General features: G+C 42.7%; 1 protein-coding gene across 1 annotated transcript in view; it reads left to right on the top strand.

The window, feature by feature from the left end:
• Nucleotides 1–18,775, top strand: part of LOC126456067 (outer dynein arm-docking complex subunit 4-like) — a 402,992-nt gene that overhangs the window by 335,167 nt on the left and 49,050 nt on the right. The window contains exon 3 of the mRNA XM_050091822.1: nucleotides 15,679–15,841. Coding sequence (XP_049947779.1) covers nucleotides 15,679–15,841 — 163 coding nt within the window. The remainder of the gene's footprint in view (nucleotides 1–15,678; nucleotides 15,842–18,775) is intronic.

Raw genomic sequence — 18,775 nt, 5'->3', positions numbered from 1 at the left:
ACAAACGACAGTCGTCGATCCGAAGCCCGTCTGTGTCGACATGCCCTGCCTGGCTGGACGGGCAGCTTTTATACAAGACGAGGCAGCACTTGTTGTGTTTGGGGTCATGTACCCGGACCGTCAGGCGCCGTCGAAATATTTCGAAACGATGATTATTGCCCTAGGGCGGAGCTGCTGGCTTGGCATAAGTGGAGGAGGAGGTGAAGGAGATTAGTGTTTAATGTCCCATCGCCAAGGAGGTCATTACAGACGGAGTACAAGCTCAGCTTACTTGGCGTAAGAGTTAAGACTGCGGTGCTGCTAGGGAGCTCTTGGAAATCGCAACGGCGTCCTGTCTTCCGCCCGCACCGCTGAAATACTTTGTAAGTAAGCTTTAGCGGTGTGTTTGGTGTCTCACTTGGAGCGTTTGCCAATTTAGGTTTTCAATAATTCTGTGACGCACTCCCATAGATCAAAGAAACTTGTCAACATCCGTGCTGAACCTTCTTTGTACGCTTTCAGTACCCTTTGTTAGTTAAATTTGGTAAGGGTCCAACAAACCTGAGCAAAATTTCAGGGTGCGACACTTGAGTTCTTTACAAGCGATCTCATTTGCTTATTGTATTTTCTCAGTATTCTGCCAAGATATTGAAGTCTGCATTTCCGACAACTCAACCTATTCGGTTATTCCATAACATCCACAAAAATTATTACACTGGGTTATTTTTATGAGTTGAGTGATTCCAAATGCGAATTAGTCGCACTATATTTTAATTTTGTGAAGGACGCAGTTTTAAATTTAGAATAAGCAAGTTGCCAACCTTTGCATCGTTTTGAAATCTTGTCCAGACCCGAGCGAAAATTTATGCAGCTTGTTTCAAACAGTACTTCAGTACAGATAATTGCATCACTTGCAAGAAGTCTGCACTTGCTATTAATATTGTCTGAAGATTATTAATGTACAGCATGAACAGGTAGTGCCAAAATAAACTTCTCTGGGGCAAACCTGTGGTTACTTCTACAGCTGTCGATGGCTCCTCCATCCAATAAAACGTAGTGTTTCCTTCTTGCAAAGAAATCCATAATCTAGACGTAACTTCCATTTTATGTCTTATGTGTCAGAAGACAGGGAACAATCTGCATTCCATCTGTGATCCATCGTTTTCATGATGCCATACCATGACATCACCAGCGGTTTTAAAATTCGCTTTTATTGTAAATAATTTACGAGCTAGATATTGGCTGTGCCATGCACCAGCGCTGTAAGGTGACGCATTTGTTACAGAACTGACCCCTAAACACTTATAAATTTGTAGGAAGTTTAGCGAAATAATTAATTTATACTAGTAAAAAAAGTACTGTATAAAACCGTCGTGTTTATGTTTGTCTTTGGGCACGTTGATCTCCGATAGCACAAGATTGATTTCTATGGGGTCTTCACTTGTAGCTTCAGCGTAGCTTGGGGCAACTATAGGCTTTATTTCATCAATATCTGGTCACAGAAAAGGACATTCTACTAAGTCTTACTAAACTTTTCCTGTCTGAATGTCTGTGTCTTTGAACACGTTACTCTCCAAAACTACTTGAGGAATTTTCAGGGTGCTTTTGCAGGTAACTTGAGTATAACTTTGGGCACCGTAAACGTTTTTCCATCAAAATCGGATAACGGAAGAAAAGATTTCCATACGTATTATAAAAATGAATGTAATATATGTATATATGTTCCGCATCTCCTCTGAAACCACTGCGCCGATTTCAACCAAACTTGGTACACATGTGACTGGAAATAACTGCTATGGGGTAAGAACCACCTACCCGTCAGAGGGGTAGGGGTGATAAAAAAAGTATAAGCCATCATGTACGAATATCCAGAAGCTGTTCTTCCAAAATTTGAGAACGAGAGCACTTAGTGACTTTCTAGAAACTTTACACGTAATTTCGAACTTTCACGAAACTTTTTCTAGCTTACAGCGCTCACATAATGATGACAGGAAAGAAATTTATCGCTTACGATATTTTCGTTGTTTATGCAGTAAAACTTTGACGTAAAGCATGACGTCATGACGTATAAATTTATTGCTCCTTTGTGTCTGACTTCACAACACATTTAGCAGCGAGTATCCACATATGTCGCTTAAAGTATCTACAAAATTATAATATTATACGATACAGAGAGAGGAGGGGGGGGGGGGGAGGAGGAGACGGATAGGGAAAGGTAAGAAAGGTGGACAAGGAGTGAGAGAAAGGAGTGAGAGAGATGGACATGGAAAGGGAAGAGGAAATGGACCGAGAGAGGGGTGGAAGAGATGGACAAAGAGAGGAGGAGTAGCACATGGACAGAGAGAGGGGCGGGAGAAGATGGAGAGAGAGTACGGTATGATTGAAGCGGACAGAGAGAGGGGGTGGAAGGTGATGGACAGAGAGGAGGTTAGAGAGGTCACAGGAGGTGGACAAAGAACAGGAAGGAAGAGATGGACTACCAGAACTGAAAGAAAAATTTACACGGCAACATCGGGCACTCAGCTAGTAACTAAATAAACTGCGTTGATGAATCCAGTGGTATTAATAATGTTGCCGGAAGAGAATAATAATCGTTTCAGTCCAATAAATGCTCATACAAGTAATTAATGAAATTTCAAGAGACCTTAGATAGTTGCGAATTGAAACGGAAAGAAAGATAAATACAATGATGCAGTGCTTCAGAGCAATGCAAAGGCAACCCATGATTTCAAAGTTCGTTTAAAATGACATTAATCACGAAATTCTACAGCAATCACTCGAAGTTCGAGAGCATAGTTTCCGGGTCGATCAACTGCGACATAAAACAAAATTTCATTTTCCTAAATAATCGTTGGGAAGCAAGTCCACTATAGGTAAGTCATCAACTTAACTGCAGCAAACTGGTTAAAGTTCTCAACTGCCTCAAGACAGTTAATTAAAATGGAAGTTCGTATTGACACTCAATCCCAGTCGCCGAAACCACCGCAAATATTCTAAGTCCAATGTAGCTGTTTCGCCGCTTAAACTATATCGACTGCCAGTAAGTACACACTCTGGCAAAACCTCAGACTACTATAGGCTACGGACAAACACCAAATCCCGTCTTCGCACTGACACTCGCCCGTAAATACTTTTTCTGACATCAAACGCTACTGATTACACGTTAAATAAGGAACAATGTCCACTATTCAAAACGAAAATCCATATAAAAGTAATGTCGGAAAATCCGACAGTAATTACGATAATTTTCTGACCTCTCGTTATAAAACCAATACAATATTAAGCAAATTGTTAGAAAAATTCCAAAGCATCTTTCCATTTGATTTTACAGTATGAAAACGTTCTATTAAAATTACAAAATACACATGGACAGCGTCAATAAAGTGCGTTATTCTCCACCTTAGATACATTTTCTTTCATGCAAACCTTTACTTCCTATTATTTGCAAATCCATTGATAATTCATATAACTTTTATTAGTGCCCCTATACTCAAAAAACTTATTTTAAGTACATCTAACTGGATTGTCAGGTAATTCATACTGTCGTCATGCTATGTGTTGCTTTCGCTTGTTGAAGAATTTTGGCTGTGGCAGATTCACGATTCAAATGCTTCAAATGGCTCTGAGCACTGTGTGACTTAACATCTGAGGTCATCAGTCCCCTAGAACTTAGAACTACTTAAACCTAACTAACCTAAGGACATCACACACATCCATGCCCGAGGCAGGATTCGAACCTGCGACCGTAGCAGTCGCGCGGTTCCGGACTGAAGCGCCTACAACCGCTCGGCCACACAGGCCGGGGCAGATTCATGAATACATATATATGATGGAAGTGAAATGTGGCCTATTGTAGTGTTTGATGACAGCGTCAGCCTTCATTCGACAATTCGTATTATGTGATCACCGCAAAGGATTAACTGTTATTAATTTTTAGTGTGAAGCATAATATTTAATATTCATAATTAAAAACTGTCGTAACTTTCTTAATAATTAGTGTAGAATCATGCTCACAGCTGCATTGACCTCGTCTCTTAGCCATGATTTTTATGGTCTATTTGGTATCATTCTGTCATATTTATCAAGCGGTTCCTACCCCCATGAACCATGGACCTTGCCGTTGGTGGGGAGGCTTGCGTGCCTCAGCGATACAGATGGCCGTACAGTAGGTGCAACCACAACGGAGGGGTATCTGTTGAGAGGCCAGACAAACGTGTGGCTCCTATTCAGTAGTTGCAGGAGCAACAATCTGGATGATTGACTGATCTGGCCTTGCAACACTAACCAAAACGGCCTTGCTGTGCTGGTACTGCGAACTACTGAAAGCAAGGGGAAACTACAGCCGTAATTTTTCCCGAGGGAATGCAGCTTTACTGTATGGTTAAATGATGATGGCGTCCTCTTGGAAAAAATATTCCGGAGGTAAAATAGTCCCCCATTCGGATCTCCGGGCGGGGACTACTCAAGAGGACGTCGTTATCAGGAGAAAGAAAACTGGCGTTCTAAGGATCGGAGCGTGGAATGTCAGATCCCTTAATCGGGCAGGTAGGTGAGAAAATTTAAAAAGGGAAATGGATAGGTTGAAGTTAGATATAGTGGGAATTAGTGAAATTCGGTGGGAGGAGGAACAAGAGTTTTGGTCAGGTGAATACAGGGTTATAAATACAACATCAAATAGGGGTAATGCAGGAGTAGGTTTAATAATGAATAAAAAAATAGAAATGCCGGTAAGCTACTACCAACAGCATAGTGAACGCATTATTGTGGCCAAGATGGACACGAAGCCCATGCCTACGACAGTAGTACAAGTTTATATGCCAACTAGCTCTGCAGATGATGAAGAAATTGATGAAATGTATGATGAGATAAAAGAAATTATTCAGGTAGTGAAGGGAGATGAAAATTTAATAGTCATGGGTGACTGGAATTCGAGAGTAGGAAAAGGGAGCGAAGGAAACATAATGGGTGAATATGGATTGGGGAAAGAGGAGGCCGTCTGGTAGAATTTTGCACAGAGCATAACTTAATCATAGCTAACACTTGGTTCAAGAATCATAAAAGAAGGTTATATACATGGAAGAATCCTGGAGATACTAGAAGGTATCAGATAGATTATATAATGGTAAGACAGAGATTTAGGAACCAGGTTTTAAATTGTAAGACATTTCCAGGGGCAGATGTGGACTCTGACCACAATCTATTGGTTATGAACTGTAGATTAAAACTGAAGAAACTGCAAAAAGTTGGGAATTTAAGGAGATTAGACCTGGATAAACTGACTAAACCAGAGGTTGTATAGAGTTTCATGGAGAGCATAAGGGAATAATTGACAGGACTGGGGGAAAGAAATACAGTAGAAGAAGAATGGGTAGCTCTGGGGGATGAAGTAGTGAATTCAACAGAGGATCAAGTAGGTAAAAAGACGAGGGCTAGTAGAACTCCTTGGGTAACAGAAGAAATATTGAGTTTAATTGATGAAAGGAGAAAATATAAAAACGCAGTAAATGAAGCAGGCAAAAGGGAATACAAACGTCTCAAAAATGAGATCGACAGGAAGTGCAAAATGGCTAAGCAGGGATGGCTAGAGGACAAATGTAAGGATGTAGAGGCTTATCTCACTAGGGTAAGACTGCCTACAGGAAAATTAAAGAGACCTTTGGAGAAAAGAGAGCCACTTGTATGAATACCAAGAGCTCAGATGGAAATCTAGTTCTAAGCAAAGAAGGGAAAGCAGAAAGGTGGAAGGAGTATATAGAGGGTCTATACAAGGGCGATGTACTTGAGGAACATATTATGGAAATGGAAGAGGATGTAGATGAAGATGAAATGGGAGATACGATACTGCGTGAAGAATTTGACAGAGCACTGAAGGACCTGAGTCGAAACAAGGCCACAGGAGTGGACAACATTCCGTTGTAACTACTGACGGCCTTGGGTAGCCGGTGCTGACAAATTCTACCATCTGGTGAGCAAGATGTACGAGACAGGCGAAATACCCTCAGACTTCAAGAAGAATATTATAATTCCAATCCCAAAGGAAGCAGGTGTTGACAGATGCGAAAATTACCTAACTATCAGTTTAATAAGCCACAGCTGCAAAATACTAACGCTAATTCTTTACAGAAGGATGGAAAAACTGGTAGAAGATGACCTCGGGGAAGATCAGTTTGGATTCCACAGAAATGTTGGAACACGTGAGGCAACACTGACCCTACGACGTATCTTAGAAAATAGATTAAGGAAAGGCAGACCTACATTTCTAGCATTTGTGGACTTAGAGAAAGCTTTTGACAAGGTTGGCTGGAATACTATCTATCAAATTCTAATGGTGGCAGGGGTAAAATACAGGGAGCGAAAGGCTATGTACAATTTGTACAGAATCCAGATGGCAGTTATAAGAGTCGAGGGGCACGTAAGGGAAGCAGCGGTTGGGAAGGGAGTGAGACAGGGTTGTAGCCTGTCCCCGATGTTATTCAATCTGTATATTGAGGAAGCAGTAAAGGAAACAAAAGAAAAATTCGGAGTAGGTATTAAAGTCCATGGAGAAGAAATAAAAACGTTTAGGTTCGCCGATGACATTGTAATTCTGTCAGAGACAGCAAAGGACTTGGAAGAGCAGTTGAATGGAATGGACAGTGTCTTGAAAGGAGGATATAAGATGAACATCAACAAAAGCAAAACGAGGATAGTGGAATGTAGTCTAATTAAGTCGGGTGATGCTGAGGGAATTAGATTAGGAAATGAGACACTTAAAGTAGTAAAGGAGTTTTGCTATTTGGGGAGCAAAATAGCTCATGATGGTCGAAGTAGAGAGGATATAAAATGTAGACTGGCAATGACAAGGAAAGCGTTTCTGAAGAAGAGAAATTTGTTAGCATCGAGTATAGAATTAAGTGTCAGGAAGTCGTTTCTGGAAGTATTTGTATGGGGTGTAGCCATGTATGGAAGTGAAACATGGACGGTAAATAGTTTGGACAAGAAGAGAATAGAAGCTTTCGAAATGTGGTGCTACAGAAGAATGCTGAAGCTTAGATGGGTAGATCACATAACTAATGAGGAGGTATTGAATGGAATTGGGGAGAAGAGGAGTTTGTGGCACAACTTGACAAGAAGAAGGGACCGGTTGGTAGGACATGTTCTGAGACATCAAGGGATCACAAATTTAGCATTGGAGGGCAGCGTGGAGGGTAAAAATCGTAGAGGGAGACCAAAAGATGAATATACTAAGCAGATTCAGAAGGATGTGTGTTGCAGTAAGTACTGGGAGATGAAGAAACTTGCACAGGATAGAGTAGCATGGAGAGCTGCATCAAACCAGCCTCAGGACTGAAGACAACAACAACAATAACAACATCAAGCGGTTTCTCTGAAAGTGAAATGTCCAGCTTGTAATTCAGTCACAGCAGTTGCTACTGTGTATTCTCCAACTTGCACACCCACTCCTGCGTGGACCTGCTGAGGAAAGGGCCACCGGTCAATCCCCTTACTTGGGGCCAGCCTTATTCGACTGTCGCACTGACCTTTAACGTCTCTCGCAGCTCACACTCCGTTACCCGACCAGTGGTAACGTCACAATGTGAGAAATGTACTCCGAGGGTAATTTTTTTTCAATGTCGCGCTTTTAATTTCTGAACACACAGCGACTACGTAAAGAAGCCTAGAACATAAAGTCTCTCACGAAATGTGAGATGTGTGTTGTCGTTCGATTTATTCATGGTAAGGGATTCCGCCTAACTTCAAGCAGGCCACATAACCCAACTGTCATGTGTGCCATCCAAGTGTGACAATGGTGAAGGGACTTTGAAGCGGGACGTACGGACATTCATGATACAGGTAGACAGGGAATGAAACTAGAGTCAACGCTGCCCTTAATCCACCACCTCGAGAATACAATAAATCATGCACAATTCCATACTTAGGAAAAGTCTCACTGAATGAAGGCAGAAAGCTTAAATGTAAACACATTTTATGTGCACAATACTGTTGGACACTTTTTGCCCAATGGGAAAGACAACACTCCAGCTTTGTAAGAGAGTAGCGTAACTGTGGCAAATTCTATATAAATCATTCGGGCAGGGCAATATATTCTCATTTCAAGGAGCACCACAAAGTTGGGAACTTAGACAAGGAGGCTCCACTTCTGCAGACCACCTACTTAAAAAAGGCCATAGTTACAAGGTGAAGCATGGAGTGTTACATAACATCCAAAAAGGCAGTCTTGAAATTATGGAAATTAATAAACACGTGTTCATCAACCAAGCCCAGTACTGAATGATCAGACAGCGTTCTCTTACTCACCACTTCAAACTAAAATCCACTCATAATCCCATGCAGGCCATGTTGTGAATTACCCCTCTTACTCACATGGTCCATTTCCTCTATTTCCGTTACTATAATTTCTCTTGTTGTGTTAAATAATTTTTGCTTTGTATAACCACAGCTGCATCACTCACCTGCTTTATATCACTGTTTTATCCTATCTGTTTTCAGTTTATAATCTGTTACAAACAAGATTATTTTGTTCAGCCGTATCTTTGCTATATGCCACCAGAACTTATTGTTCAGTTATGTTCTTCTATGTACGACTGTTGTAATCTTTCTATAGTTCATTAGTTAATTTGTCACATTTTTTATCTTAGTTAAATAAGCTTAGACGCATTTACTCGCTTGTTTTATTCTTATTCTGACACTGACATTTTCATCTCTGGCAATAGAGGTTCTCTACACATTTATTTACTAGTTTAAAATCTTCGATGCACCAAAATTTCACTGTACCACGTACTTACCTCTGTACCTGATGATGACGTAAAGCCGAAAACCTGTTCGTGTAACAAATAATAAATATCATAGAATATTACACGGTCTTTTGTGTGTTTCATTAATAATGTACAAAATGTTTTACCAAAAACCGACGGAACAGTCAATCAGTGCTATTTTTTATATAATTTTGGTCCACATTTGTAAAGCAGCTGAGCAGCGATTCTACATGGCACGAGTCCTACAGTCCTTGTTTGGTTTCTGTTGATATTTGCAGCAGATTTCTAGGCTCAGCTCACACAGTTTTCATAAATTAGCGTCCAGTGGTTTGCGAATGGAAGCTCGCTCCCCATAGGGTCCAAGATGTGTTCCATCGGGTCCATATCAGGTGAATTAGGTATCCAAAAACATCTGCATGAGTTCGCTGCCATGCTCGTCAAACTACTGAAGAACGACTCTGGCCTTGTAACATGGGTGGTTATCCTGTTGGAAGATACCTTCAGCCCCTCCCCCCCCCCCCCCACAACACTGGGTGTTGTGTTATCATCATTTCATCCCCATCCACCCATCCAGCGGGCAGATCGCCCAATGCGGCGCCGAATGTAATAAGACCTGCACCAAGGCAGCCGGACCTGCCCCGTAAGGGGCCTCCCGGCCAATGACTCCAAACGCTTATTTCCATTTCATCATCATGGGATCACGTGGAGGTCGTCTGCTGCGGAGACCCCTGCTTACTGATGTTCGCTGAATTGTGTGCTCTGAAACACTTGAGTCTGCACCATTGTTGTACCTTGACGACAGATCTGCCACAGATGGCCATCTATCCCGCTTTACAGGGCGGTCACGTCTCCAGCCTTACATTTTGTGCTGAGCTGCGGAGGTTCGACACTTCGTCTATTAGTGGTTTCAATGTCCTCCAACCACATTCTGTAGACGCTTATGAAAGTAGCACGCGAATAGCGGTCCAGCTTCGCCGAGTCCGGCGTGATCGTACCCAGTCTCCGGGCGGTAGCAATCTGCCATTTCTTAAAGTCACTTATGTCAGTATGTTTTTCCATTGAGGACAAATATCAACGCTAGATTGATTGCTCATTCGTCTCTGCTCTGCTAATACACTTTCCTTACCGCTTCACGTCCCCGCAACACCGCCAGGCGACAGTAAATCCCGCAATGGGTTGTTATCTTTAGGTTTCGGCTCATCAATGTATATCTGTGCTCAGCAATGTGCTACATTATATATAGTGTAAGGTATCCAGCGTACCAGAATTATTTTGTCCCCTACTTCTCCACACGCGGATATTGTGCGAGAACACTAATCCAGTTTAACGTTGATGTCATTAGGCGGGATGTGTAATGGAATATGTATTACATTGTTTGAGTAACACTGGAGTTCGGACACTCAGGATTTTGGGAGATTGGCTCTTCCCAATAAAAAATTTCTCGTGGCCTGTGCTACTGCAGTTTGTCGCGCATGTTTTTTAGGCACTCGCACTGATGAAACGAACTGGTGGTCAATCACACTGCTGTTATTTGAGTCTTACCTCAACCCCACTTGTTCTTTGTAAGAGTCCTAGGCTGACGAACACCACGCAGAAACTGATCGACTCATTTTATGGGACTCACTTCAAGGGTATATTACATTAGCTTAGGATTTTGTAAATGAATCTTCGCCTACCGTAGGTCTTCCAAAAATTGCATCTGTATAATAAATTCACCTTACCCCTTCACTTACCACTTTATCGTAATTTTGGAAAAAAATCTGTTATTACTGATTTTAGAGTAACTGGGATTCGTGATTGTAATAAACCAGATATTAAAATTTATTTCAATAAACATAGTATGCTGGTGGCTTGAAATATCACTTTCTCACACCTGTCAGTATAGATCCTTCTACGTACGTGTTATTATAGAAAGTGAAGTGGAAGAGTCTGTCAGAAATCTGCACTCATCCAAAAAAAGCACATGCTGGCTGGCATCTCACAACCCGTCGTATCTGTGCCACCTGCTGACAAAATACCGCGTTAAGAGGAAATGTGCGGCCAATTGTGATGACCGGACGGATGACCGACAGCAACAGAGTCAGTTAAAATGCATTAGCACTCTTACTGTTCGTACAGTGGCTGCTGAAATCAGCGCCGTTTTCAGTTATAGGATCAAATCTCTTGTATCATATGCTACTGTATTCTTGGTGGACTTATATAATATAGGTGATATTAACTTAAGCATTGAGATTTAGAACCAATAATCTAAAATAAATATTTAGTTTTATATTGACATAAATGATTTACATTTTGTGGTAGCAGCTTAAGCTCGTAGCTGTTATACAATGTGACGATTTCCTGTCTCAGTGCAAGCGTTACGCAATAATAGCTTTGACACAGCTCAACTATAGGTTCGTAAGTACTCGTACTTGATCCTGTCTGTATACGAAGAATAGTAATTGTCCTAACATATTACCTTCTCTAACGCCGGATTCTTATTTAACTTTTAGTGATACGTCTTCATCAATAAAAATGTAGAGTTCTGCTTTCCAGGAAATATTCATTCCTGTTGCATTCGTTCCTGAAAGTTCTATGAGCACTGTCCAACGAATTCATATTCTCAACACGTGTTCAAGGTATTCACTCCTATAGTGCTTCTACTACCTTACTGCCACATCCTCATTGCTGTACTGGCTGTCAATTTGTTTGTCATTTTGACTCTTCCACCTTTAGGATTCGATCACAGAATCACTAATTCCTGCCAACCCACCTATAGCTCCGCAATAGCCCGAAATCCCGGAGGGACCTCCACCCTCACAGTTCTCAAGCTGTTCTGTTTTTGTTAACACCATAAATCTTTTGGAATGATGATTCGCGTTACAAGATAGGTAACGAAGGGAGATGGAGTCTTGGTCGAACAATGAGCACACGGCTTGATTCTAATTAACCGATAGTGGGGTTTTTGCAGATCACGGCAAGTGAGACTAAAAGTGATGATGCAACACAATTCATTTCTCCTTTCCATCTTAAGATATGGAAAAAATATCTTCCCAGCACAGAGGTGATCTTATACAGGTGTGCGTTTCGCGATGAAGTAAATAAAATTTCATTGATATATCGCTTCAAAGCAGTCGTCTTGTACAGAGTGGGGCAGATAAAAGTGACCCGGAGAACAGAGTTTCAGGGTACAAGGAAACACTGCAGAGAAAAGGAAATACAATACTAGCCTGACTATATCAGATGATGAAAGTGACCCTCATTCATCTCTTGGCACTTCTGAGCCATGGTCAGCAAGTTACTGAAGGCGGATCGAAGCCAGAATGCTGGAATTGCTACAATATCATCTAAAATGTTCTGCTGCAGTTCTTGAAGACTGTGAGGGTTGCTGCGAAACCCCTCAGACTTGAGGGCTCGCCGACCTGACCGACCTCTGCCAACAACTCTATCAGGCGTGAAAAGTGTGTAAATGTGCTCCAAGGTTCGGCTGGCTCCATCCTGTTTGAACTAACTGTAGGTCTTTTCCTTCTCCGTTAATGCTGCCACAAATGGTCTCAAAATCTCCTGGCTACTTTTATTTGCACCACACTGTATATGCTCAAATGGATTTTCTGCAATACCATACCACACCATATTTTTGCATTTCTATAATTGTTTATTATCAACACATATTTATCGAAAGATGATGAAGATTATAAGGATTATTCAGGTTCATTTGTAGCTGTAGAAATGAGACGATGTTTTCAATCACGCCGGTATTTCTCTTAATGATTCAACTGTAGGTGGATGCCAATGATTCAGCATAAAGACAGCTATAGTTGTTTCATCTGTCAGAAAAGTCGCTAATTCTTGTTACTGATTACTTTGCAAAGAAAAAAGAATAACTGAAGAAAACTATGTCAATCTTCGGGAGAAACTGGACGAAAAGACACATTACAGAAGACCCAGATTCCAGGAAAAAAAAAACTTATTTAAGCAGGACAACGGAGCTCTCAATGAGGCGACTCTGCCTTCAGGGAAAAGGAGGGGACTTCTTCTCGTTCAGCAGATTTGGCACCCTCTTGCTCCCAACCTCCCAACCATTCAACATCTAATGAATTTAGTGTCTAAAAAACATTCCGAGTCAAGTGAAATTCATGGCAGTGGTATGTAAGTACCTTACAGTCCTTCGAGAATAACACCGTAGGTATCGGCCTCCGTAGCTGAGGTCACTAACCCACGCTTTTGTGGCGGCCCTAGGCTCTAGGGTAAGCTTGCTCAAATCATTGTGATGGATGAAGTTTTCGCCTACCAGTATTTGGTGGGAAAGAAAAGGAGAGGTGGTGGTGTTAAGTTTCTGATAATCATTCTTGCCCAGTGTCCTGGTTAAATTCCAAATCTTTCCTCAGTGCCCCGTGAAGAGATGTGACGTGACGTTGATAATGATCTGTGCATCGGAAGGGGACGTTGAGCTCGAGGTCTTCTTGGTGCCTTTCGAGAGGAGTGGGCTATGTGCCGAAACCAGGTTACAGCCTCTCACTCCTTTCATCATCATCATCGTGATCACCATCATCATACAACACCAAGATAACAATACACTATACACACACTCTTTACATTCCCTTATACTTCTCCAACTCGTATACATCAGGAAGACGACTCAAATCACCGTACGACCATCCAGATTTAGGTTTTCCGTGAATTTTCTAAATCGATTAAGGCAAGGCAAACGTCGGGATGATTGCTTTGGAAGGGCACGGCCGATTTCCTTCCTCATCCTTTCCTACTCTGAGCTTCTACTCCGTGTCTAATGACGTCATTGTCCACGGTACTTTATACACTGGTCTTCATTTCTTCCTTCTTAAGCTCCACACATATGACACAACTCTAACATATCTGGAAGAAAATGAGCCCAAGTGCACGGAGATAGAACACTCTTTCCGCCTAGGTCTCTGAATGCACTGCGTGGTTCTCAGGCCAAGAATGTCATACGAAATTTACATTTTCTGGAGGAATAAAATGTAAAATCTGGAAAGACGTTGGACAAGGTGAACTGACTTAATAGGGTGCGCAACTTCTTTCCCTGCCAAAAATTAAATATTTTTAGCCCTGTAACAGAACTGATGCTCTTTCGGTAATGCCCTCGCTGACTGACTGTAACAGAAAAGGGTGATGTCGACGATATAATATGGCCATGGACAATGGAGGGGAACTTGCACTCTTCAAGTTCTGGTAACCTGCAGTTCACAAGGCTTCGTGCAAACGTGACGTCATTTTGACGTCACACGCTAAATCGAAGACCAAAGGCCCCGTCTGTGGACTTTCGTGACCGTTAGGCTAAAAACACGCAAGGCGTTAAAAACAATAACACTCATCTGAAGTAGAGAGAACTGGAAGCTACATATTTTCTTTGCTGCAGGGTATGTTAACCTCGAAGTCACGTCGTTTATAAATGTGTAATGTTCTACATTCATGTGCAATGGGCTGCGGATAAGGTAAAGATTAATGTGTTGGCAAGAATTAACTCCGAATCTGACTGAAAAAGTTGTATGTCAATACCGTATGTATTCAACAGTGTTCCTTAAGGTGTATATAAAAAATGAACTTATTTTTAGAAACTCTGAAACCAGTTTCGGGTGTGGTCTGTAATTACTAAGAAGGGGTAGCCTTTCTAGCAAACAAATTAAACAAGTAGCTTATTTATCTAATTTCCAATGAAAAAATGCTTTTTCAAAACACCAACACATTGAGGATCTCTCGAAACCGCGTAGGTACTGGTAAATTTGGCTGTAATAAAATGACGAAAATCGTAATTTTGATGTAAGAGATGTATTTCAATTGATTTTTTGGGAAAGAAGCGTCCTAAAATAACTAGCCTGTAAATTGTCTTTTGTGATTTGTAGGTGGCTGAGACGAAATTACTTTTTAATTCCATTACAAGTGTATCACTCTTTTCTATGCTTATGAGTGGAAGTTTGCTTTATCAGATAATCAACGTGTTTTGAACATTTATTCGAATTTAAGTGTTTCACGCTAAATTATTGTCAATGACAACTCTCACCCGAGAGAGAGAGAGAGAGAGAGAGAGAGAGAGATGAGCTAGCTAATTTTAAACCTGGTAAGTAAACGTACATTACCACTACAGAACGATGAATAAGCGAAATTACAGCCTTTGTGCAGCAACTTGGAGCTGATGAAGGCATTAACTGCCGATTCATCATCATGTGATGTTTAACTGTAAAAAATAAACAAAGAATGACTTGTTTTTATAAAGCTACAATGTGACATGGCTTTGAAATGGTCTACTTTCAAAACACGCAAGTTACGATACGAAATTATTGAATCAAGTATGCTGTCACCAGTGGAGAGCAACGGCCTTGCGCAGAGGATACACCGGTTCCCGTGAGATCACCAAAGTTAAACGCTGTCGGGCGTGGTCGGCACTTGGATGGGTGACAATCCGGGCCGCCATGCGCTGTTGCCATTTTTTGGGGTGCACTCAGCCTCGCGATGCCAATTCAGGAGCTACTCGACCGAATAGTAGCGGCTTCGGTCAAGAATACCATCTTACGACTGACCCCACGCCCCTCCTATCAGCATCCTCCACCGAGGATGACACGGCGGTCAGATGGTCCCGGTAGGCGGAGTGCTTTTTGTCACCAGCGGAGGTATTATACGTTCTTATTCCAAAGTGACATCCTAGCACCCCGCATCAGTCGCTAACTACAGTCGATAGCAGTTTCTGCAGTCTTCAGTAATTGCGTGAGACGCCAAAATCTTGTGAACTGTAGTTTTCCCTTAAAGTTCATGTGGGAGATATCTTGCATTGAGACGTCAGTGGTATCGCATACTTCAGTACCTCATTTTAGTGCAACATATTGTCATTCTCTAACCACGCGTTCCCTGTTACATTTGTAGCCGCCAGTGATACTGAAAAGGCCGACGAACGAGAAGGCAGCGCCTGTCAGCTGTCCCTGGGTTGCAGGCGCTGGAGCTTCGGCCGGAGGACAAGGGCGCCCTGGTGGCGCGCAGCAAGTGCTACCTGCTGCTGGGGCAGCCGCAGCTGGCGCTGCAGGACGCCGAGGCGGCGCTACGAGTCCAGCCCGTCGACCCGGAGAACACGCCGCGGCCGCCCACCTACGCTGAGGGTTCGTATGCTCGGGTCGTCTCTAAGCAGTCTCACCACTAGCTACTGGCGGAAACGGTTGCAACTGCGACTGGCACAAGGCAGGTGAAGTCGAATGCAAAGAACAATAGGTACGAGGACGTGAAGGTCAGTGCACAGTCATCCATATGCTAAAGCACTTGGCGCAACTGAAGCTTCATTTCTGCGTTTTTTTTTTAAAACACTCAGCGGTAGCTGACTGTGTGGTGTACAAGTACGTGCGTACCACTTCAATGTTTTTGCGAATCGGTTTAAATTTTGGAAGAAGGCAGATGAACACATGTAATCAGTGTTGTTTTGTGAAATCCTTATCCGTTGCCACGATATAACTAATATGGTCCGAAAGTCAATAAAGGAACCTCAACCAGATCAGTCTTCGCCCTTCTCAACAAAAATGTACAACGGTTGCCAAGCTACGGCGATCTAATGTGAGAATTGTGGAGGCGTAGAAGTTTGGAACCAGAATGAAAAATGCTCCCTTCACAGTTGTTGACAGCGTGTCGCCTGACGGCCAGAAACAAGCCTTTTATATTCCGCGTGGCCAGCTATACCAGCGGCCGACAATCAGCCCACGCGGACGCAGGAGACGGGGATGTGCGATGTATATGTAAATAGAAAATAAACAATACTTGTCCTTCAGATGGAGCCACACATTGTTTAATGTCTTAGTAATTCTATTTTACGCTAAATAATTGTCAGGTGTTATAAATACCGAATTTTTATAACTGTTATATACTTTACATATGTGTATAGCGTTGAAAAGATAACTGTACTTCAGTTTCTTTGAAAAAATCAAAATGGTCGAAACGAAAAAATTTTACTCCTTTGTCAATTTAAGAAAAATAGGCTCAAAACATTTTTACGAATACACTTTGTAATAAGCATTAGCCTCACCTATGGGTTTGAAAAAATAATGATTTTTACATCTCCAGGCCTAATAAACAATTTACTGTATAATATCACGTGGTGAATAACACACACGTAACATCAAATGGTTCAAATGGCTCTGAGCACTTAACTGCTGAGGCCATCAGTCCCCTAGAACTTAGAACTACTTAAACCTAACTAACCTAAGGACATCACACACATCCATGCCCGAGGCAGGATTCGAACCTGCGCTTGTAGCGCCTAGAACCGCTCGGCCACTCCGTCCGGTCACGTAACATCTTAAAAAGTTTTGCGGGGGGATGAAATTTCTCGCGGCGGACTTTTTCCTGTGTGTGTTTGGGGGGGGGGGGACGCTAGAAGAATTTCTTGATTTTCTGGATGGGGTGGGGTTTGATTTTTTCCCCAAGGTGACCAATTTTCCCCCAAACCCACCGCCTGTTACACGTATGGCGACTGGTGTCAGAACAAATACACACAAATGTATGTACTTCTAGAAACTGGGATACATCTACAATAGGAAGTGACGCAGAACGGGTGCATCTGTGATAGAAAGTATCCTACAGTGGCTATGGCTGCATCCGAAACTTTAGTGATACTTTGTGTCGTATTGCACGACATGAAAAATGCCATTTTGGATGACATGATAGCAAAAAAAATGGTTCAAATGGCTCTGAGCACTATGGGACTTAACTACTGTGGTCATCAGTCCCCTAGAACTTAGAACTACTTAAACCTAACTAACCTAAGGACATCACACACATCCATGACCGAGACAGGTTTCGAACCTGCGACCGTAGAAGTCGCGCGGTTCTGGACTGCGCGCCGAGAAGCGCTAGACCACCGCGGCCGGCTGACATGATAGCATTATGTCACTCTATACGACATGACATCGTGTGTCACGTTACTTTATTTGATAAGGTGCATTGCATTACATTACCTGAGTACCAATACTAACAAGTAAAAAAGCGAGGATAAGTCAAGACGTTTCGAATTAAATGTCTTTCAAGATGCCAGATAAGTCGGAAAGCTAGTGCTCTTCTTTTATATCCTTTACTCTGCTCAGGACATATTCCTCATTTTGTGGTACGATGGAAGCATTTTTCATTCTGGTGAAACTTATAAACGCATCATTTCTTACACTCCTGGAAATTGAAATAAGAACACCGTGAATTCATTGTCCCAGGAAGGGGAAACTTTATTGACACATTCCTGGGGTCAGATACATCACATGATCACACTGACAGAACCACAGGCACATAGACACAGGCAACAGAGCATGCACAATGTCGGCACTAGTACAGTGTTTATCCACCTTTCGCAGCAATGCAGGCTGCTATTCTCCCATGGAGACGATCGTAGAGATGCTGGATGTAGTCCTGTGGAACGGCTTGCCATGCCATTTCCACCTGGCGCCTCAGTTGGACCAGCGTTCGTGCTGGACGTGCAGACCGCGTGAGACGACGCTTCATCCAGTCCCAAACATGCTCAATGGGGGACAGACCCGGAGATCTTGCTGGCCAGGGTAGTTGACCTACACCTTCTAGAGCACGTTGGGTGGCACGGGATACATGCGGACGTGCATTGTCCTGTTGGAACAGCAAGTTCCCTTGCCGGTCTAGGAATGGTAGAACGATGGGTTCGATGACGGTTTGGATGTACCGTGCACTATTCAGTGTCCCCTCGACGATCACCAGTGGTGTACGGCCAATGTAGGAGATCGCTCCCCACACCATGATGCCGGGTGTTGGCCCCGTGTGCCTCGGTCGTATGCAGTCCTGATTGTGGCGCTCACCTGCACGGCGCCAAACACGCATACGACCATCATTGGCACCAAGGCAGAAGCGACTCTCATCGCTGAAGACGACACGTCTCCATTCGTCCCTCCATTCACGCCTGTCGCGACACCACTGGAGGCGGGCTGCAAGATGTTGGGGCGCGAGCGGAAGACGGCCTAACGGTGTGCGGTACCGTAGCCCAGCTTCATGGAGACGGTTGCGAATGGTCCTCGCCGATACCCCAGGAGCAACAG

The sequence above is a fragment of the Schistocerca serialis genome, chromosome 2, assembly GCF_023864345.2.
Source record: "Schistocerca serialis cubense isolate TAMUIC-IGC-003099 chromosome 2, iqSchSeri2.2, whole genome shotgun sequence".
NCBI classification, from domain to species: domain Eukaryota; kingdom Metazoa; phylum Arthropoda; class Insecta; order Orthoptera; family Acrididae; genus Schistocerca; species Schistocerca serialis.
The sequence above is the reverse complement of the archived record's forward strand: the minus strand, read 5'-3'. Positions and strand labels throughout refer to the sequence as shown.